Source organism: Muntiacus reevesi, chromosome 14 (genome assembly GCF_963930625.1).
Source record: "Muntiacus reevesi chromosome 14, mMunRee1.1, whole genome shotgun sequence".
NCBI classification, from domain to species: domain Eukaryota; kingdom Metazoa; phylum Chordata; class Mammalia; order Artiodactyla; family Cervidae; genus Muntiacus; species Muntiacus reevesi.
Genome location: NC_089262.1, coordinates 459873 through 480570, shown reverse-complemented (window position 1 = coordinate 480570; position 20698 = coordinate 459873). Strand labels below are relative to the sequence as shown.

The window sequence follows — 20698 nt, the reverse complement described above, 5'->3', positions numbered from 1 at the left end:
AGCGGGCGGGTCACTTCCGGCCGCCGCAGCCGCTTCCGGCGCGGCCGGGCGAGCTCTGCGGGCGAGGCGGGCGGCGGGCCGGGGCCGGCGCGCGGCGGCCGCGCTCCAGGCGGGCTCGCTGCTGCCCTGGGCGCCGCCGCCATGGGCAAGAAGCACAAGAAGCACAAGACCGAATGGCGCTCGTCGTACGAGGGTGAGGCGGCGGCGCGCTTTGTGACGCCGGGCGGGCGTTCGCGGCGGCGCGGTCCCGGGCTCGAGGGCGGGGACGCTGGCGCGCTCACCGCGCCCTGAGGACGCGGCTCTCAGGCGTCAGCCTTGCTGTCGCCGCGCCCTGGAGAAAAGTGTGGAGCATCCCTGTTCTTCGGCCGTGTTTCCTGAAGTCTCTCCCCGCAGCGAGGGCAATGAAGTGGTTTTTAACAGACCTCCTGTTTCTAAGGGGGAGCTGAGAGTGAAAAGCGCGCTGTCCTGCTCCTGGTGTCAGGGATTACGCAACGGGGGGCTGCGGCAGGGCGGGAAGGGGGCGACCCGGGGGCCAGAGCTAACGGGCCGGGATTGGGCCCCGGGGCCCCAGGCGTGGTCTGGTTCCTCCGACAGTGGCCTGGAGACCCCTCTTTTGGCCGGTAGGGGATAACTGGGCGGGGAGGGGAAGGAGCCCCCTACTACCGGCCGTCGCACTCACCACCGTCTTTCTCTGATGGTTCTGGCAGAGCCCTGCTGCTCGCCTCAGTTCGGCTTGTGCTCCTGCCTTCCCAGACCTCAGTGACCTCCTGGTGTCCTCGCACCTTGGGCTGAGCTGCCGCCTTCTGGGTAGCAGTGTGCGCTGCTGAGCAGCCTCCATGAGTGCACGCGGTGAAAGTCGCCTCTGTGTCCACAGACTATGCAGACAAGCCCTTGGAGAAGCCCCTGAAGCTGGTCCTCAAAGTTGGAGGAAGCGAAGTGACGGAACTCTCAGGGTCCGGCCATGACTCCAGTTACTACGATGACAGGTCAGACCACGAGCGGGAGAGACACAAGGAGAAGAAGAAGAAGAAAAAGAAAAAGTCAGAGAAGGAGAAGCACCTTGACGATGAAGAAAGGAGGAAACGAAAGGTGAGCGGGGGGTGGGCGTGCTGGTGGACGGAGCCAGGGCTTCCTGGGCTCGGGCCGGGGTGTCCTCTCTGTGGCGGAGGACATCCTGGTGAGTCAGGGCCTCCCGTTTCTCATCTCTTGCTGGGCCCCTGTGGAGGGCCTCTGGAAGGGTGAGGTCTGCGGTGAGAAGGGTTACCGGAAGAGGCTCTTCACTCTCAGCTCCCCCTTAGAAACAGGAGGTCTGTTAAAACCCACTTCATTGCCCTCGCTGCTTTGAACCTGCTTCGTAGGAGGAGAAGAAGCGGAAACGGGAGAAGGAGCACTGTGACACAGAGGGGGAGGCCGACGACTTTGACCCGGGGAAGAAGGTGGAGGTGGAACCGCCCCCCGACCGGCCCGTACGAGCGTGCCGGACGCAGCCAGGCGAGTGGCGGCATTCAGAGGTGTCCTGGAGCTGTGGGGCTTGTCGTGGGGAGTAGCGGTTGGCTTTCTGCCCTTGGGCTTGGGGAGACGCCTAGGACGGAAGGAGCCACACTCTCTGTTCCAGGGCCTCACAAAGTAGCTGGGCCGGCCTGAGTTTCTTGCTGTTTGCTTTGAGCTTCTAGAGCAGGGCTTGGCCCGCCGTGGCTCCTGGCCTCTCAGCCCAAGAGCCCCCAAGAAGGTCCTCAGAGATAGGAGGCCAGCGCTGGCATCAGTCATCTGGCCCTTAGATCCCTAGGAGCTGTGCTGGCTTCAGCCGGGGAAACCCTCTGGAAAGCTCAGACCCCCACTGATCTGTGTGGGCAGTTCCCACAGGTTTCAGACTGTCAGGCGCCTCTAGAGGGAGGCACTCTGGCTCTGACTGGAGGTCTGACCACCACTAATTTGCTGAGGAGGGGGGAGACATTGTCTTGCGGCCATGGAGGTGGTGTTTGCTGGTAGCCCTGCTCCTGGGGAGCAGTAAGACTCAGGGCTGCTGGGCCTGCTGTGGGGGAGATGAGGTCGGCACAGAGGAGCCGCTCCTCAGCTGAACGTGGTTGTGGAATGCCTACGGTTGCTAGTAATCACTCGCCTCATTCATACCGCCTGTTGAGCACCCTCCCTGTGTGCCTGGAAAGCCTGTGATCAGGTGTTTCTTTGGACCTCTTCTGGTCTCTCTCAACAGTGTCACCCTGGTGGCCGGAGTGAGCCAGTTCCCCCAAAGACCCTGGTTCCTCAGTGGAGAAGAGCATTTAGAACCCCGGATCTGGGGCTCTGGGTGCAGCCTTGGGGACACCGCGGGGAAGATCGTATACATATGTACTCTTGTGGAGGGAAACCTAACTGACTTCTGTGTTCACGTTCGCTGAAAACAGTGTTTTTCACGCTGTGCGCCCAGAGGTGTAGTTAATCGTCAGAGTCCTCACAAGAACCCCCATTTTGTCCCCATTTTACTAGTGAACAGAAGCACGACCAGAGAATTCAAGTAAAATGCTATCAGGGCATTTATTGTCAACTTCTGTTCAAAGTCTTGGTTGCATCTTCTTACTTTGTTTGGAATGTCGTAGGCCCAGGAGGGGTGGGGGCTGGGGACAGGGTGACGCGTGACAGCCCACCTTGGTAGTCTCAGAGGGGTCTTGGGGGACTGCTGCTGGGTCTCTGCCCCTTTCCCCAGCTGCTCTGGGTGGGGACCATGCATGGGTCTGCTCACCTTCTCATCAGCTTCTCATGTGAGCCTGGAACACTGGAACAGGAGATAGGTTGATAAGGATCATGAAATCAGCGTTTTCTTTACGGTGAAGTGTCAGCGAGACACTTTTGTTTAATTTACTCTTTCCCTTTTTAAATCGGCAGCTGAGAACGAGAGCACGCCTATCCAGCAGCTGCTGGAGCACTTCCTCCGCCAGCTGCAGAGGTAAAGGTCGCTTCCGAGGGGCTCTTGCTGGGGGCGCCTGGGCTCTTCTCTCTTCTCCTGCTTTCACGCTGGGGGGTAGGGGGTGGGCATGCCTGTGGGAGCAGGGCTCAGAGTTCCAGGAACCCCAAGTTGGCACCAGAGGTCAAATGCCATGGGTGGGGTTATGACAGGACCCAGGACAGTAGTTTTGGAGTTTTTAGCGTATCCAAAATACCACAGTCTGAAAGAGCATACATTTTGTTAATTTTAAGAAGCAACCTTAAATTTTGGTTAGTTGCATCAGATTTTTTACTGTGAGGTGTTTTGTTCAAACACTTAGATCTTAGGGTTTTTCTAATTTAAATAAAGATGTTTGTGTTTTCAGAAAAGATCCTCATGGATTTTTTGCTTTTCCTGTCACGGATGCAATCGCTCCTGGGTACTCGATGATAATAAAACACCCAATGGATTTCGGCACAATGAAAGACAAGATCATAGCTAACGAGTACAAGTCAGTCACGGAGTTTAAGGTAGATCATTTCACCTCCTGAAGTCTTCACCAGGAAGCTCCGTGTGTATTCATGTATACAGACCCTTCACACAGCTTTGGTTGCTTGCATTTGCAAGCATTGTGGGTGTTTCTGTGTTGGGTTGGTGTTTTGAAAATACAGAGGTCAGTTGTAACTTTCTCCCTGTTTTGGTCTCAAAGCTAGCCCGTGTCTTGCGTGCTAGTAGACATGTGTTTCTTAAGTTAGTATTTTGGCGTAAATGGACATGTTGGATCAAGCAAAGGTATGTTTGATTTGACCTGCAGTGTAATTTTTCTAATGTAGTTAACTGGGAGTTTAAATTTTTTAGGATCATGGTTTTTTTCTCTTCAGTACTCTGTTGCTGACTTTGTTTTCCAGCACTGGCTGTGAAAGGTGAAAGCTGCTCTTTGGCATTCAGCTTCAGGGGAACTTCAGAACAGATGTTTGACAGTGTTGACAATGATGCCATTTAGAAAAAGGCGTTGAATTTCTGTCTTAGGTTCTGTTCACTTTGGCCAAGCTTGGCTTTCCTAGTTTTGTTTACTGGAGAACTCACTGAAAGTGTTGACTGACGGGTGACTGAAGGGTGGGTGGGAGAAAAGGAAAGTTTTCCTGGGCAGTTCGGCCTGGTGGGCAGGTGGTTACCTGTATCTGTCTGTGTCCTGAAGTGCACCTGTCCACCTGTGGAGCCAGTCTGGTCAGCCGCCCAGTGACAAAGCTGAGATGTGAACAGCGTCACCCTGTCCCTCAGCCTGTCACGGCTGGGACCTGCGACACAGGGGCTTTACGGCCTCAGCCCACCCTGGGGACACTGGCCTGGTGAGGGAAGGACTGCCGGTGGCGGGCACTACCTTAGCAGTCATTGTCATCCTGAGCTCTGACTCACCTGTCGGGGGTGCCCTGAGTACTGTGGCTAGGGCGACAGAATACTGACATTGCAGGGCGTTTACCTTTAATGTAAGTTGTTCACTTATTTTAGGGGAAAGTGTTTTTCTGATGGTACTAGAGTAACCATCTATAGGGAGAATTTTAAATTCTGTGAAAAAACTTCAGAGATAGAGGGCATGCCCACCTCTCAGTTTATCCCTCTGCTTTGCTTAAAAGAACCTGTTATTGGTTCTTGTTCCTGTTAATGTCCGAGTTCCTTCCAAGGAGAGGGGAGGGGGCAGATCAGGAAAGAAGTGGAGGAACCAGCATTTTACTCCCGTGAAGTGTGTGTGCTACGTTCAGAAAGGATTACACAGTTCGACAAGCTTCTCATTCAGGTATTTTTGTGCAAGTGAAGACTAATGAACAGTTATGAAAACTTCTCAAAGATTTTAAAAACGATTCTTGAATTCCTCAGCCATAAAAAAGAGCAAAATGTTATTATTTGCAGCAACATGGATGAAATTAGAGGTTATACTAAGTGAAGTGAGTCAGGCAGATGTTATATGGCATCACTTACAGAGATGACACAAACGAACTTGTCTACGTAACAGAAACAGACACAGGGAACAGAGTGGTGGCTGCCGAGAGGTTGGGGTTGGGGGAACAAACTAAGAGTTTGGGATGAACAGGTACAAACGGTTCCCTACAGGGACTTACTGTAGGGAGCAGGGAAGTGCACTCAGCGTCTTACAATAGGCTGTAACAGAAAGGAGCTGAAAAGAATTTCCATAAATTAAAGGAGAGTTCTTCTTTAAACAGGAGAGCCACATTTGCTTTCCAGTGTGTTTCAGCGTCTTCCTTTGGCTTCTTTTGATAGGAATCTTGAGTCTTTTGTCATCTGTGTGGTGGTCCACACCTGGTGAATCGTCTCTTTTCTTTTCAGGCAGATTTCAAGCTGATGTGTGACAACGCGATGACGTACAACAGGCCGGACACTGTGTACTACAAGTTGGCCAAGAAGATCCTGCACGCCGGCTTCAAGATGATGAGCAAAGTAAGGGGCCTCCGGCGGCGAGCGCGGGCTGTGGCTGAGTGCTGCCGCCTCCTGACTCTCACGCCTGAACGGGAGCTCACAGCGAATGCCCTGCTCTGTCCACGCACCCCTGGCCACGGCACGGGCCCTCTGCTGTAGGGAGCCCCCAGCCAGCTGCCCTTGTGAGCACGCCCCTCCTCCAGACATGCCCCCCCCCCCTCTGCTCCCAGCCAGCTCGGGGCCAGAGTTCCAGGTGCTTGGGTCTCGCTGGCTTGCGGCCTGCCTTGAGGGTTCCTCTTGTGTGGCTGCCTCCCGGAGCCCAGCGCCCCAGCCCCGGGGCCCCCTCTGTCCCGTGAGCCAGGCTGCATGCGCCACGTGTCTAGGACCAGTGCGGGCCTCACCAGCCTCGGGGGGGCATACCCTGCCGCACCCCACCCCCGGAGGGTTAGCCGCCAGGCCGGGCGAGGCTGCAGCCGCCCCTCCCCTCGCTTCGTCGGTGCCGTGGCCGGAGGGAGAGGTCGAGCCCGCTGCTCTGTGCTTTCTGGTTCCAGGAGCGGCTCTTAGCTCTGAAGCGCAGCATGTCGTTTATGCAGGACATGGATTTCTCTCAGCAGGCGGCTCTTCTGGGCAACGAAGACACGGCTGCCGAGGAGCCTGTCCCCGAAGTCGTGCCCGTGCACGTAGAGACGGCCAAGAAGTCCAAGCGGCCAAGTAGAGAAGTCATCAGGTAGAGCCGCCCACCTGCCCGGCTCTGCGGGCGCGGACGTCCTCGCTGCTGGCGGGGTCCGTGTCCAAGCCCAGCTTGCTCACGGCAGCTGGGATGGAGCCTGCAGCCCGTGTTCACACAGAAGCAACCCTCCTCCCTGCCTGGTCGAGAGTGCGCTGGCTGTAGTGGCGGTCACCATCCTGCTAGGACTGTCAGCAGGCCCTGGGCCCTCGGGTCGGTCGTGAGGGGCGCAGTTCTCCACTCTGCGGCCGGCGCTCCCCACGTGCTGGTGCAGCAGCGGGTCCTATAGGAAAGTCACGGCCACCCCAGCAGGGGTCGGGGGCACGGGCTGAGCCACCCTCGCGGGCCGCGCTCACGCTCTGTCCCGGGTGTGGCTTGCCAGGCCGCTGCCCGGGCACTGCTGTTAGCACGTCCTGTGAATTCTCGTCGGCCCTTCACTCCCGAGGGCCCCCTCTCTGCAGGACGCGCGCTGGCGGCCGGGGCTCCCTGTCGCAGGCTCGGGGGCTCTGTTGTGGATGACAGCTTGGGTCAGAGTGGGTAGGGGCCTGTCTTCAGGCTCTGTAGTTAGGGGCTGGCTGTGAGGGGGCTTTCCAAAGGCTCGGGACCCCAGAGGGCTCACCCGCGACTCCTTGGAGAGGTTCCACCACTGTTTCCAGAGACTTCCACGAGGGGACCACCTCCCTCAGGTGCTGGCAGCTGCCCCTCTTGCCTCTGCCGTCTCGGGGCGCTCTGGGGGCTGCTCTCAGCCTGCGCTCACCGCCAGTGCTCCGACCCTGCGTGGAGTCACTGCCACTCGGTCCAGTGCTTGAGGGACGCTGCTGCCAGCGAGTCTCCTGTTGCCCGTAGAGCCACCGGAAGGAGGGGCTGAGACCCGAGGGGCCTGCTTGGCTGGTGTCCGCGCTCCGTAGCCGGCGGAGGTGTAGGAGCAGAAGGAAGGGTGTGAAGCGCGCCCTGTGCCCCTGCCGCCGCCTGGTGCGCGGGCCGCCGGGAGGGCAGGTGTAACTCGTCCTTGTCCCCGCCTCACAGCTGCGTGTTCGAGCCGGAGGGGAATGCCTGCAGCCTGACGGACAGCACCGCGGAGGAGCACGTGCTGGCGCTGGTGGAGCACGCGGCCGACGAGGCCCGGGACAGGATCAGCCGGCTGGTGCCGGGCGGCAAGGTAGCGCCCTGGGGGCGGCCGTGTCACCTGCCCGGTGCTGGCCTGGCGGACATTGCCAGTGTCGGGCTGGAGCGCCGCCGCGTCCTGCTGCCACTGTCGCTGGAGGGGTTAGCGCCTGGTCCCCACGGCTGCCGCAGCTGGCAGACCATCTCCTGGGGGTGGGAGTGGCAGGTGGTGTGCAGGCCGCTGGCTGGCAGAAGGTTACACTGTCTCCAGGCCGGGGCCGAGCCCGCCCTGCCTCTCCGCAGTGGCGTGTCCTTCCGTCTTCTCGGTGTCTGCGCCCCTGCAGTCTCCATGGGTCTAACAAGGCATGAGCCGGTCCCCACGAGGGCCCACCCTGCTCTGCACAACCCCTCTGACACAGAGGCGTCTGGTAGGCATGTGGGAATCACGTGGGCGAGTGGCTTTAGGCTTCCTGGTGACTGTTAGCAAGGAAAGACCAAAGTTAGTTAACCCTGGTGTTTTGTTTGACCTGGTGTGTCTAACGTTTTATTTTCACACATTGTGTGTGGAAACCTACTTAAACTTTCTATTTATACCAAGTCTGCAGAGGGTATGTTGGGTTTTACATAAAGAATCATGAAGTGGTTGCAGTTGGGATGTGTCGGATTATATGAGACACATCACGTCTTATGTCTCCTGTTTCCTGCTGGTTTGCACGCGCCTGCTGTAAGGTGTGAGGTCCCCGTGTGGTCACGTGCTGCGGTGGCTCCTCAGCCCCAGAGCCAGCGTTTCCACACTGAGCACTGATTCCTCGCAGACCAGGGCGTCCATCCTGTCTGGGCGGGGGTGCACAGTGCTGGGATGGCCACCTCCGTCTGTGCAGCCTGCCCTGATTCACGTTCACCAAAGGCCGTGCGCTCACACTAAAACCTCCAGGTCTGCCCGCACCTGTGGGTCCTCTCTGCTCCTTGCGAGTTCGTGGCTGCAGCGAGGCGCCGCCTGCCGTCGCCCGCGTCCCACCCCTGGGCTCCCCTGCACCGTCGCATGGGGGTGCTCCTGGCCTGGGCCGCCCTGGCCCGCGAAGGGCGCTGTTCCCGGGTGGAGCTCGGTTTAGACGGAGGCAGGCTCCTTGTGTGTGGAGGTGGGGCCTCTGGTCTCCTTGAACAGGCCCTGCCCCAGCTCGCATTGGTCAGGCTTCTGGCTCCTGGAAAAGGCTGTGTCTGGGGAGTGTCGTGTCCTTGGAGCTCCTGGTCACAAGGGTGCTAGGAGCCCAGCTCAGCAGCTCCTCTGTGGCACGCGTGTGCCCGGGGTCGTGTGCTCACGGCACGGGGTCTGTCTGTGGTCTCTGGGGGACAGGGAGCTCTGTGGCCATTCAGGGTTTACTCGGGACAGGCTATCCTCAGAGGCTGTGGTTCTCCTGGCCCCTCAAGGGAGCCCTGCTTTGGGGGAGCCCTGGGCAGGGGTTTGGGGGCCGCGGGGGACCTCAAGGCCATGATGGTTGGGGGTGCGGGGGGGATTGGGGGCACAGGCACTCAGGCTGCTCTCTTGCAGATGGGCTACCTGAAGAAGAATGGGGACGGCAGTCTGCTCTACAGCGTGGTCAACACGGCCGGGCTGGATGCCGACGGTGCGTGCCCACCCCCCACCCTGTCCCGTTTGCCGACTGGCCCGCCTGAGGGCCTCCTGTTCCTCGCTGGCGTGTGGATGAGGCATGTCCATTGCCCCCGTGGCAGGATGCAGGTGTGGCCAGGAGTCCTCCGTGGGTGTGGAGGGCAGATGCTGACCACTTTAATCGTCAGCTGGAGTGAATCGTAGTGTCCTCAATAAAAGAGAACAGGCAAGCTGGTCCTGCTCTGAACGCGAAGTTGAGGCTCTGACGGGACGTGCAGTCCTCTCGGGCCCCAGCCCCCATGGGAACCGCCCGCGGGCCTCTTGGGAGGTGGAGGCGACCCTGTTGCTCCTGCAGCACGTGGACTGAGGTCTCGGAGGTGGGGCCTGTGGCATGGGGTTGGGGTTCTGTTGCCGTGTGGTGGGCCGACCGCTGGCCTTCCACTGTGAAACTGCGGGCAGCCAAGGTTTGAGAGGTGCTGCCGGCTGTGTAGACCCGAATTCAGATGGTCCCGGGGGCCCCAGGCTGCGCTCCCACATGCCGCCGCCGCTGCCTGTGGCTGGGGGCCGCCTGCTCACGGCTCTGGTCCCTTGCAGAGGAAGAGACCCACCCGGTGGACCTGAGTTCGCTGTCCAGCAAGCTACTGCCCGGCTTCACCACGCTGGGCTTCCGGGAGGAACGGAGGAGCCGAGGTGAGCCCCCCCCCCCCCACACCCAGTGGCTGCTGTGTCAGGCCTGGCTCTGGGTCCCATCGTGCTCGGGGATCCCGGGAGTTGGGGGAGCTGGAGCTCAGCGGGCAGGCCCCGCCTCCACGTCTGCCAGGGTAGGGGCTCCTCCCTGCGCTCTGCGGCTCTCCGCATGGTGGTCCAGTGACGCCACTTAAACTTCCTTCAACAAACGATTCCTCCACTTGGGAGTCATGACACTGTAGGCAGTGGAAAGACCCACGCCTGGAGGTTCCTGAGAACACGGTGCTGGTGCAGGGGGCACGTGGGCTCCACGCGGGGCTCTGGTTGGTCGGCCTCCGTGGGCCTCGGCGGTCCCCGGGAGACGAGGCCTGTGTGCGGCCCATGTGTCTGTGTGCCTCATGTTGGCCTCTGCACCCCCCCAGTCACCTTCCTCTCCAGTGCCAGCACTGCGCTCTCCACGCACAACAACTCCGTGTTTGGTGACTTGAAGGCTGACGAGGTGGAGCTGCTGTACTCGGCCTACGGAGACGAGACGGGCGTGCAGTGCGCACTGAGGTGGGTGGGGGCCAGTCAGCGTCTGTGGCGAGCAGGAGGGCGTCGGTTCCTGGCTGCAGGCCGTGGTTGTGTTCAGTAAAATGACTGTGGCCTCTGCCGGCGGCTTCGAAGCTCGGGTAACTGGACCAGGTTTTTAAGGGGATGATGATCCAGGCCGGAGCCTGCCAGAGCCTGCTGTGACCCATCGTGCTCCAGGAAGAGCCAGGGTCATGGCCATCCAGGGGTTCTGTATTACAGAACTGCAGAAATGGTGTCTTCCCCATATTAGGTGTTTGTCTTACTCCAAAAACAACGTGGAGTGTGTTTGAAGAACACATAGGAGTCGGTTAGCCTCTAATACAGTAAACGAATAGCTGACCCCAATGTTTGTGCGAAAACAGAATTAAAGGAGGAAAACCAAGAGGAAGGTGTGGTGGTGGAGGGTGGTCTCCTAGGTGGTGACCCTGTGTCGCCCTTCCCCAGCGCATGGCTCTGGGGCCCACTGCCCTTGGTCCAGGCAGCCAGACACTGGGTGCAGAGTCCAGGCAGCCGCCCTTGGTCCAGGCAGCCGGACGCTGGGTGCGGAGTCAGGCCCACAGCCATGTGAAGGCTTTGCCGTCAGGACCCCTTCAGGTTTTGGCCTGGCTGTGTTGCTCGGGCTGTGGGTTCTGCTCCCGGCTTCTGTTCTCAACTTGTGGCCTCTGTTTTAAACTCGTTGGTCTGGTTTGGGATTGTCTCACTTCCTTATGGTCCAAAATGACCCCAGAGGTGCTCCGAACCCACCCAGTGCTTTCTCCTTAATCTCCTTGTGTTTCTGAGCCCAAAACAGACATGAGTGCTCTCATAAAAATCAGCGTGAGGGACTTAGGTGTGCAGATGCCTCGTTCTTTGCTTTGCTTTGCCTTTACCTTTCTTGTTTTGGGGTCGCTCTGAGTGTGGTCCAGCCCCCACCCACCCCATCTGGACCTCAGGGGTGGGCAGAGAGCAGGAGGGTGAGGAACGCAGGTCCCAGCCTGCTCTCGCGGCCCCTCCAGCCTGCAGGAGTTTGTGAAGGATGCCGGGAGCTACAGCAAGAAGCTGGTAGACGACCTTCTGGACCAGATCACAGGCGGGGACCACTCGCGGATGCTCTTCCGGCTGAGGCAGGTGGGCACTGGGCTCACGTGTGAGGTGATGGAGCTGTTCTCCCCACGGGTCGACTTCAGTCATTACTTTCCAGGGAAACCTCGGGAGGGTGCCCTCATCTGGCACCTGCTCTTCACCTCTCTTAGACCCGCCCGTCTTCCTCAACTGTCACCTTCCATTGTCCTGAAAAATGTCCTTTAACCTTAAAGGACAGATTTGCTGGCAGCAAACTTACTGAACTTTCTCTTTATCTGAAAACTGTCTTAATTTTACCTTCATTTTTGATACTCGTCTTCCTGGTGTGGATGCCTAGATTGACATCTTAGCCTCTTTGTAGAGTGATGTCTGACTCGCCTTATGTCTGAGAAAGTGTCTGCGGTCACTTTTATTTTCCATTTGTAGTATGTATTTTTATTTTGGTCAAGATCAGGATTGGCAAACTTTGGCCCGTTAACAATTTTTTTTTTTTTTTTCACAGATTTTGACTGTTTTAGAAAATAGAAATTGAAAATGTGCCACACCCTGTGCGTGACCACAAAGCCTGAAATGTTTCCTCCCCAGCCATTTTGAGTTTCTTTTTGTATACAGTACTAGGGAAACGTTTTAATTTCATTCTTTCACATGTAACATTCCACTTTTTCCAGCACTACTTATGGAATAGACTCTCCTCTTGCACTGGAAGAATTAATATTGTTAAAATGGTTATACTCTCCAAGGCAAGCCATAGATAATAGTGCAGTCACTATCAAAACATCAATGGCATTTCTCAAAAAATTAGAACAAATGATTTTAAAGTTTATGTGGAGGCACCGGAGACCCCAAGTAGCTGAAGCAGTCTTGAGAGAGAGCCGGGGTCTCCCTCCCGCAGGTTCAACCTGTACTGCTGAGCTTCCGTCATCAGAGCCGTGTGGTGCCCGCACTGAACTAGGTGCGCGGACAAGTGGGGCGGAATCGGGAGCCCAGAAGTAAACCCGGGCGCGCACGTCCTGCTTGGGACGGGGAGGCGAGAACGGTCTCACCGCTTTACTGAATGAACTGTTCAGAGCGGCACAGCTTCAGACCCTTGTCGTTTAGTCTCTGTCGTGTCCGACTCTGCGACCCCATGGACTGCAGCCCGCTAGGCTGCTCTGTCCTCCACTGTCCCCTGGAGTTTGCTCAGACTCACTTCTGTTGAGCTGGTGATGCCATCCAACCGTCTCCTCTGCTGGTCTCAGCAGCCCCCCACCCCCCCGCCCCTGGTCAGCTGTCCTCCAGGTGAAGCCCCGGGGGGCCAGTGTCTGACTGCCACCTCTGTTCCCACCCCCGGGGCTGAGTGCAGCCTGGGGGCGCTCACTCCTTCACGGCCGTCTCGCCCCGGGGGGCTCGGCTGGCAGGCGCCGCGGCAGCCTCGCTCTGGCTGCAGCCTGTGAGGCCCGCCCAGGTCACAGGTGGGCCCGTCCCACCCCGTGGGTGAGTGAGGGGTAAGCGGGGGTGCTCCTGGGTGCAGCCACTGAGAGACTGGCTCCTGTCTGTGATTCTTTGTAGCGGAGAAGCGTTCCGATGAAGCCTCCCGATGAAGTGAAGGTGGGTTCCGTGGACAAGTCACAGACAGTAAAAACCTAGTGGTGCAGGTCCCCGTGAGGATGTTGTGTGTGGCCTTTGAGACAGCGCCAGTGAGAGGAGCTTCGGTCCCTTTACTGAGGAGGAAAGCGAGATGGTCTGACCTCAGCCCGCCCGTGGTGACCTGGCCTGAGGGTGTGGCGGGGCTCCTCCCGGGGTGGGCTCACTGGTGGGCGTGGGTGGCCAGCAGGAACAGCCCGGGGCCTCGCCAGCCCGAGGACACGGTCCTCTGTGGCCTTTGCCCCGTCTGCAGTGACCTGGAGCGTGTTTGGCCCCAGCTCTGAAACCACTGTATGGGCAGGCACTGGGCTGGGGCGGGGTGCGGGGGCCTGGGCTGTGGGGGTCACTCAGCCTCCATGACGGGGGCCTCACAAGGCAGAGGTCAGCTGCCTGTCAGATGGGGCCCTTTGACGGAGAATTGGTGAGGGTGGGTCCGAGGACACGCCTCCCCAGATGTACAGGGTGGCCTAGTGTCTGCTTGGTCTCTGTGCTGTGCAACACGTGTGGCCTTCGGCGCTGCCCTGCACGGCCCGCGAGGACCTGGGGCGGGCTGCAGCCGCCAGAGCAGGGACCCCACTCCCACCCCAACCTGGCCCCCCAGCAGGGCTTCTGTGGGTCAGCCCAGAGGAGGCGAGGACTTGGGGCGGGCTGCAGCCGACCGAGCAAGGACCACCCCCGCGCCTGCCCTGGCCCCACAGCAGGGCCTCTGAGGCTCAGCCCAGAGGAGGCGAGGACCTGCCATGATGTCTGTTGAGTTCCCGAAAGACAGCCTGACCTTGAGTCCTGGGTGTCTCCCCCAGAGTCTCCTCAGTGCCTGTGGGTCCCCAGGGACGTCCCCAGAGACCCCCCCCACCCCAAGCACCTGCAGGTCTTTCCACAGTCCCCCTAGCGCCCATGGGTGCCCGGGGACCAGTACCCTCCCAGCTGCCCCAGGTAGAATCTTCCTCTGGGGAGCCCGGGCCCTGTCGTCCCCGGGCCGGACTCGGCCTGTCTGTGGACGACTCGCGTGTGAAGGGACGCAGCTGGCCCAGCCTCTGTGCCCTGGGTGGTGGGCAGCAGCTTGCTGCCCCTTCACTGTCTCACGTGGCTTGTCTCCCGCAGGCTGGGGACCCTCTCGGGGACGGGGGCTCCACGCTGGACTTCATGGCCATGAAGCCCTACTCAGATGTTTCCCTGGACATCTCCGTGCTCGGCTGTCTGGGTAGGTTGTGCCAGGTACCACGTTGTGCCTGCTGCTAGGAGGGTGTCTCGGCCCAGCCTATGGGCCCCAGAATGAAGACCCCCACCCACTCAACCCCCCCCTGTCCCCAGGACCCTCCTCACCCCTGTCCTCAGGACCCCCTCACCCCCTGTCTTTAGGAACCCCCATCCCCTGTCTTTAGGAACCCCCAGTCCCTGTCCTCAGGACCCCCCGCCCCCTGTCCTCAGGACCACCCCACCCCCTGTCTTTAGGAACCACCCCCCCCATCCTCAGGACCCCCAGTGGCCCCCAGTTGGGCTCGCCAGGCTCCCCTCTCTGACCCCCGGCCCCGTCCCTGGGTCCCCTGGTCGGGTGGGCGGCAGGGGGCTCCTGCCGTGCTCGACACCATCGCGCCATGTGCCGCAGCCCACCCCGACCCCCAGGAGGACCCTCTGCCCTCCGCCTGTGTGTGGGCCCGGCCCTTCGGCCCCTTCAGCCCCTTTAGACCTGCGGACACATGGAGTCTGCAGTGGTCATGCTTGTGGCTTGTCCCAGCGGAAAGACAGACTGGGGTCCTCCAGGGAGGCGTGCTGGGGGAGGAGGTGCTGCGGGAACCAGTGTCACTGGAGAGCTCTGTTCCCACAGAGTCCCTGGCAGCAAGTGTGAGCCCTGGGCACCCTCTGTCAGGCACATCCCCAGGCCCCAGGCGCACAGCGGGGAGGGGTCCTGCGGGAAGCTCACTGTGGGCCCGGTGGCCCCTCACGCTCGGGTGCAGCCGAGGGCCGCCCTGCCTCCGACCGGCTCTCCCTCCGCTCCTCTTTCTCTCAGTAGTGGGGTTGTCACCAGCCCCGTTTGCTCTTTTTTGGGTGTGTTCTTTGGCTGCCTGTCTTTGCTGGGCCCGGGGCCGGGGGGTTTTCTTGAACATGGGGAGTCTGACTGTAGTTCCGCGCTCACCTGGGCCTGATCCTGCCCGTCTCCCTCGGGGCATTTTTTCTCCGCTGGTTTCCAGCCGGGGCAGACACGGCTCTGCAGGCGCCGATTTATTGGCCCCCCAGCTTTCCCTGCATCTCCCCTCTCTCCTCCCTTCACGTGTCCTTTGCCTTCTGAGTGTGCAGTGGGTCCTGGTCGCCGCCTCTGTCTTATTTGCGATGTCCCCTGGGGCTGTTCTCCCTGCTCCCCGCCTGCTCTGGTGCCGTCTGATGTCGGAGCGGGGCCCCATCGGGTGTTCTCTCACCTCCCCAGGGCGGGGAGCCGCTGGGTGCAGGGGAACGCCGCCACACCGTTAGGGGCAGGGTCCCGCTGGCCCTTCGGGGGCGCGGCCGATTGTTCGGCGCGCGTCACTCCCCCCGCGAGGCGCCTCACGCAGCCGGGCCCAGCCCTGTCGTCCGTGTCCGCAGGGAAGGTGAAGAAGGAGCTGGACCCTGAGGACGGGCACCTGAGCCTGGACGAGACGACGAAGCTCCTTCAGGACCTGCAGGAGGCGCAGGCGGAGCGCGGGGGCTCGCGGCCCTCGTCCAACCTCAGCTCGCTGTCCAACGCCTCCGACCGGGACCAGCACCATCTGGGTGAGGCCCGCCGCGCGCCGGACGTGCGCGCCCCTGGGGGAGCCGGTAGGGCGGGAGCAGCAGGCTGGGCCGGGTCCAGGGGCGCTGCAGGCCCCCACAGGGACTCTGGTCGGGCGGCGGCATTGAGGGAGGGGTTTGGGTGGAACTCAGTCTTGCGAACCTGGGGGTTTGGCCTGAAGATGAAGCTGGGTCCATGTCGGGAAGAGCCCCCGCCGGTCACGTCCAGGCCGCGGACGCCACTGTGTCATTGAGGAGGGAACGTTGGCTTCTTCCTGCTTTTGGTCCTGAAGCAGCGTGGGCAGCACTGTGCTCCCGCGGGGCCCTCAGTTGGGGGGTGGGGGGGGGACGGGCGGAACCTCGGAGAGGGTGGGCGGGGCCACAGGACCTCGGTCCCTCCGGGGGTGGGCGGGGCCACAGGACCTCGGGGGCCCTCGGGGTGGGCGGGGCCACAGGACCTCGGGGCCCTCAGGGGGTGGGCGGGGCCACAGGACCTCGGGGCCCTCAGGGGGTGGGCGGGGCCACAGGACCTCGGGGCCCTCAGGGGGTGGGCGGGGCCACAGGACCTCGGGGCCCTCAGGGGGTGGGCGGGGCCACAGGACCTCGGTTCCTCAGGGGGTGGGCGGGGCCACAGGACCTCGGGGCCCTCAGGGGGTGGGCGGGGCCACAGGACCTCGGGGGCCCTCAGGGGGTGGGCGGGGCCACAGGACCTCGGGGGCCCTCAGGGGGTGGGCGGGGCCACAGGACCTTGGGGGCCCTCAGGGGGTGGGCGGGGCCACAGGACCTCGGGGCCCTCGGAGGGGGGGTCACGGGACAGACCTCAGTGTCCTTGGTGTTGGGGGGGAATGGGACAGACCACGCGGTCCTCGGTGGAGGGGCATCACCCTCCCATCCTTGGTTGGGAGCCCCCATTGGCACGTGAGGGTGGGTGGGTAGTGGATTTCGACCCCGCCAGGACGGGAGCGGACATCGTCAGCTGGCTCCTTGAGCATGCTGTTCATGTCCTCACGTTCCTGCGTCAGCTCCAGACACAAGCATTGAACTTCCTTTTCTGCATGTCTTGACGTTTGGGGGAGAGGAGGGGAGCTGCAGACCATTGACTGAAGCTGCCCAAGTAGAGGACCAGCATTTTGGTCCCGCTAACCTGGTGATAAAAGCCTGTGAAGAGGTTCCAGGTGACTCTGGGGTGGCTCCCAGCTATGAGGATCCCAAGGTCCTGGTGGACTCAGGGTGACGCTGGGGCTCCTCAGGGTCTGGGGGTGTCTGAGGAACCCAATGGGGTCCTGGTGGACTCAGGGTGACCCTGGGGCTCCTCGGGGTCTGGGGGTGTCTGAAGACCCTGAGGCTCTGATGGACTCAGGGTGACCCTGGGGCTCCTCGGGGTCTGGGGGTGTCTGAAGACCCTGAGGCTCTGATGGACTCAGGGTGACCCTGGGGCTCCTCGGGGTCTGGGGGTGTCTGAAGACCCTGAGGCTCTGATGGACTCAGGGTGACCCTGGGGCTCCTCGGTGTCTGGGGGTGTCCGAGGACCCCCAGCCCAGGAGCTGCCTTCCTGCAGGATTGACAGCCCTGCTGTGTGGAGGATCGGCCACCCCCTCCCTGGGGCCCTTGGGTGGTCTCTGCGGTGGGCAGGGCTCTGGCTGAGTCGTGGGCTCAGTTGGCCGCAGCCCCAGGACACGTGTCCAGCCGGGCCTCCTGGGCGGAGTGGGGTTAAGCGCTGGGCTGACGTGTCCCCCTCCCGTCACTGCAGGGAGCCCTTCTCGCCTCAGCGTTGGGGAGCAGCAGGAGGCAGCCCACGACCCATATGAGTTCCTGCAGTCTCCGGAGCCTGCGGCCTCCACAAAGGCCTAGCCTGCAGGCAGTGTTCGGTGGTTTTGTGCTTCTCAGTTTTTATTTGCATGTACAGAGTTTTTGTCACGAGACAAAAACTTCATCTTGTCCCCTTCGGTCTGCGGGAGCAGCCCCGGGGAGCTGGTGAGTTGTCTGCGATCATGCTGGCTGCACTCGGATGCGGGGTGTCCATGGACAGCCCTGTGCATCCTGGGGTGGACATCACTTATAAAGGGTGTGTGAGCAGATTCTGTGAAGCCGGCGTGGTCTGTCTCTGGGCTGCTAGGTGGCGGGGACGTCCCTCTCGGTGCCCGTGTAAACACACTGTTCAGTCTGCGTCTTTGGGGAGCGGACGTGGGTGAGTCCTGTGTGTATCCCACCCCACCGAGCCCGCGTCCCCACACTTCTGGGGCAGGTCATGGGGGGCGCCACGTGGGGAGCTCTGCTGGGCAGTGGGCCGTCTTGTGGCTGCAGCTGTGGATCACGTCTTGGAAATCGCTTTGTTCCGGATGTGTTTACTGGATGCCTGTTTGTATCTGCAGATTGTAAATACAGATCTTAATAAAAAACACAGTGTCGCGTGCATTATTTACAACCCGGCCAGGTGTCCCCTGTTGAGTGACTTCAGTGAAGACCCTTCACTTCTCACTCAGCTTGATGGCCTGCCTTCTTCCTGGTGCTGTCTCCCCCGCCAATGGCCCAGCTCTGGGCACCTGAGTGGTGTGCAGGGTCATATCCGCTCCCACACAACTCCCTGCTCTGTTTTCCTGCCTTGAAACAAGGTTGGAGCCTCCGGAAGCTCCCTGGCCGCTGGGTACCCCTGGTGGCACCGCCTGTGGGTGACTGAGCTCACCATCCCCCAAAGTCCCATGAGTAAGGGGCTGAGGTCCGCGGTGTGCTGGCCGTGGCTGCACATACGTGTTTCTGGAGAAGCGTGTTCTGTGCAGGAGGCCGTGATGACGATCATCTTAACCAGAGAGCACTTCCCAGGACGTGTGAAGACACACCTGCAGCCTGGTGGTGCCTGCTGTGAGCGGGAGCCATGGTGTCCCAGACCCCCGGGCCCGGCTCTGCAGAGGGGGAGCACGTGGGTGCGGGCCACTCTGCCAGCTGAGCTCCGACTCAGTCTCCTGGGATCCCCGAGCCTGGCCCTTGATGGGGAAAGTGTGGGATGCAGGTCTAGCGCTCTTCCTGCAGGGGTTAAGCTCTGCTTTTTGTTTCCAGAGATCAAAGCTCCAACGTCTCTGAGGCCTCTGCTGCCTGTGGGCTGGGTCATGGGGTCAGACCCTGGTTGGGTGCCTCATTTTCTGCCCTGGATCTCCCTGGCACCTGTGGGCTCTGAGCAGCACCATGGACAGCGGTTGGAGCCGCCTGCCTCTCTCGAAGTACCTGGTGGAGGTTCCTGCTCAGTCCTACCGCTGGGCGGGCACTGTGTGCGGGAACCCTGGAGGCAGGTACCAGCCTCCTCATCCCCTGGGGCTCCCGGCTGTAATCCCAGGCTCTCGCATGCCTGTCCACCTGTGGTCAACTGGGGTTTTGGAAGGATGGTCCTCGTCACCCAGGGGGTGCTTTGCTCCAGGACAGTGCTGTTGGGCCAATGGTGTGTGAGGAAACAGAAGCCAGTGAGTGGGAGGTTGAGGCTGGGCAGCTGAGGGAGCAGAGTCGACCTGACTAGCCCCGCCCCGCAGGAGGTCTCAAGGCCTAGAGGAGCCCCCTCCTCACCAGCCTCCTGCCCACCCCACTGCCTGCAACCCGCTGGCTCCTCCCTCATGCCTGTCCATCCGGACCACGTCCAGAGGACCATGGGGAGGCCAACCCCTGATCCCCACGGGCCTCAGGCAGCAAGGCTGGCACGCTGCCTGGAGGAAGCCAGCCTTCCTTCCGTCAATGATGGTGCCCGGACTGGTGACTCCTCGGGGAGGCTGGAGGCCGCAGGATGCCGCCTCTGTGGATGGAGGGGGACACATCCCCATCCACCTGCCTTCCCCTGGGGAGGACTGAGATTGGAATCCGCTGCATCAGATTGGAGTCCTTGGACCCCACACTGAGAACCAGGCATTTCTTGAGCTTATAAACCAAGACTGGGGCAAAGCGGATGGCAGGAGACCCCAAGACAGGAGCTGGCCGTCCTCATGGGGTAAGCCACCCGCTCGCCATGGTGTCCACATCCCTGCACTCCCCACTCACCATCTACTGTGGCCCTTCTGCGGCCAACAGGGGGTCAGCCGGGGTGCTGGTCAGGCCCAGACAGAGGTGCCCACAACCCTGGACAGAGCCTGGCATCTCGGCTCCAGGGTCAAGCGTGAGGATGAGGTTGGGATTGGACACCTTGGCCACCTCCAGCCCGAAATTACTGAGGCAGTAGGTCAGGGGCAGAACCCCCTGCCTTTGCACTGAAGGTTGAAGTTCTCCAGGCTCAGGGGCCAGTGGTGAGGGTCCCCTGGGGACCCCCTTGGCCCGCCCCTCCCCCGCTGTCGGTGATGCGTCCCCGGGGGCGGGGCCACCTTTATGATGCGTCCGGGGCCACTGTTAGTGTTGCCAGGAGGCCAGTCTCTGATTTGGGCCTGGGCTGAGTGAGAGGCACCTGTGCGTCCCCAGCTCACCCAGGACCTGAGAAGGGAGAGGAGGAGAGTGTGCCCGAGGAGAGAGTGCTCTGAGTGCTTCTTGTGGCTGCACCTTCTGGCTGCGAGGGAGGTGGGTGCCTCACCCTCCGTCGGCTCTGCCCAGGCCCTTGAAGGGGGCCTCCTGAACATCCATCCACAGAGAGTCCAGGGCCGTCAGGACATGAGCAGACCTGGGTTCAGGAGTGGCCCGGGTCTGCGCTGCATTCAGAGCTCGTGGTGGTGCCCGGACGCCTCTTCTGGGGAGGACAGGAGCAGTGTGGATCGGGAAGGGGAAGAGGCCCTGTCCACACTGCTGACAGGCCGGGGGGAGACCTGGGATAGCCCTGCCGCCTGCCCCCCTGGTCACCACGGACAGCTCGGCAGAGGCGGCTCACGCCCGCGTATCTCAGTGGTGCTCGGGTTGGACGACGCGTCACAGGCCAACCCAGCACCAAACAGACCAGTGCCTCAGGAATGAGGGAAAACCAGACGCAAGAACCAAAACAGAGCAGAAAGGGGTCCCGGGCACTGTCACACCCCACACGGCCAGTTTCCAAGCCCGACCCAGCGGTCTGTCCCCTGGTGATGTCAGGATGTCCCGAGGGAGTGGCCCCAGGACAGGTGTGAAGGGAAGAGGCAGCTGTGGGGTGGGAGAGAGGGGCTAAGGGCCCAGGACTGGGAACTCGTCTAGGAGAGCCTGAGCTGTGAGGAACGAGCCCAGAAACCTGAGAAGGGTGCACCTGGGGTGAGAGGTGTGTGTGTGTGCCTGTGTGTGTGTGACGTGT

At 61.0% G+C, this 20698-nt stretch overlaps 1 protein-coding gene across 4 annotated transcripts; it reads left to right on the top strand.

Moving 5' to 3' along the window:
- Positions 1-32: 32 nt before the first annotated feature.
- BRD9 (bromodomain containing 9) lies at positions 33-17872 on the top strand. Of its 4 annotated transcripts, none has more exons than XM_065905325.1 (16): positions 33-193; positions 875-1089; positions 1359-1491; positions 2881-2941; positions 3306-3450; positions 5264-5374; positions 5968-6080; positions 7107-7239; positions 8734-8809; positions 9388-9483; positions 9903-10035; positions 11049-11160; positions 12664-12702; positions 13840-13939; positions 15316-15483; positions 17231-17872. In XM_065905325.1, exons 1-16 carry the CDS (start codon positions 142-144, stop codon positions 17329-17331), a joined length of 1788 nt encoding a protein of 595 aa, XP_065761397.1. In that variant the 5' UTR covers positions 33-141; the 3' UTR covers positions 17332-17872. The 4 variants fall into 4 exon arrangements, with proteins under 4 accessions (XP_065761397.1, XP_065761396.1, XP_065761395.1 ...); XM_065905324.1 differs by having other exon boundaries at positions 5965-6080; XM_065905323.1 differs by having other exon boundaries at positions 5947-6080.
- Positions 17873-20698: the final 2826 nt, after the last annotated feature.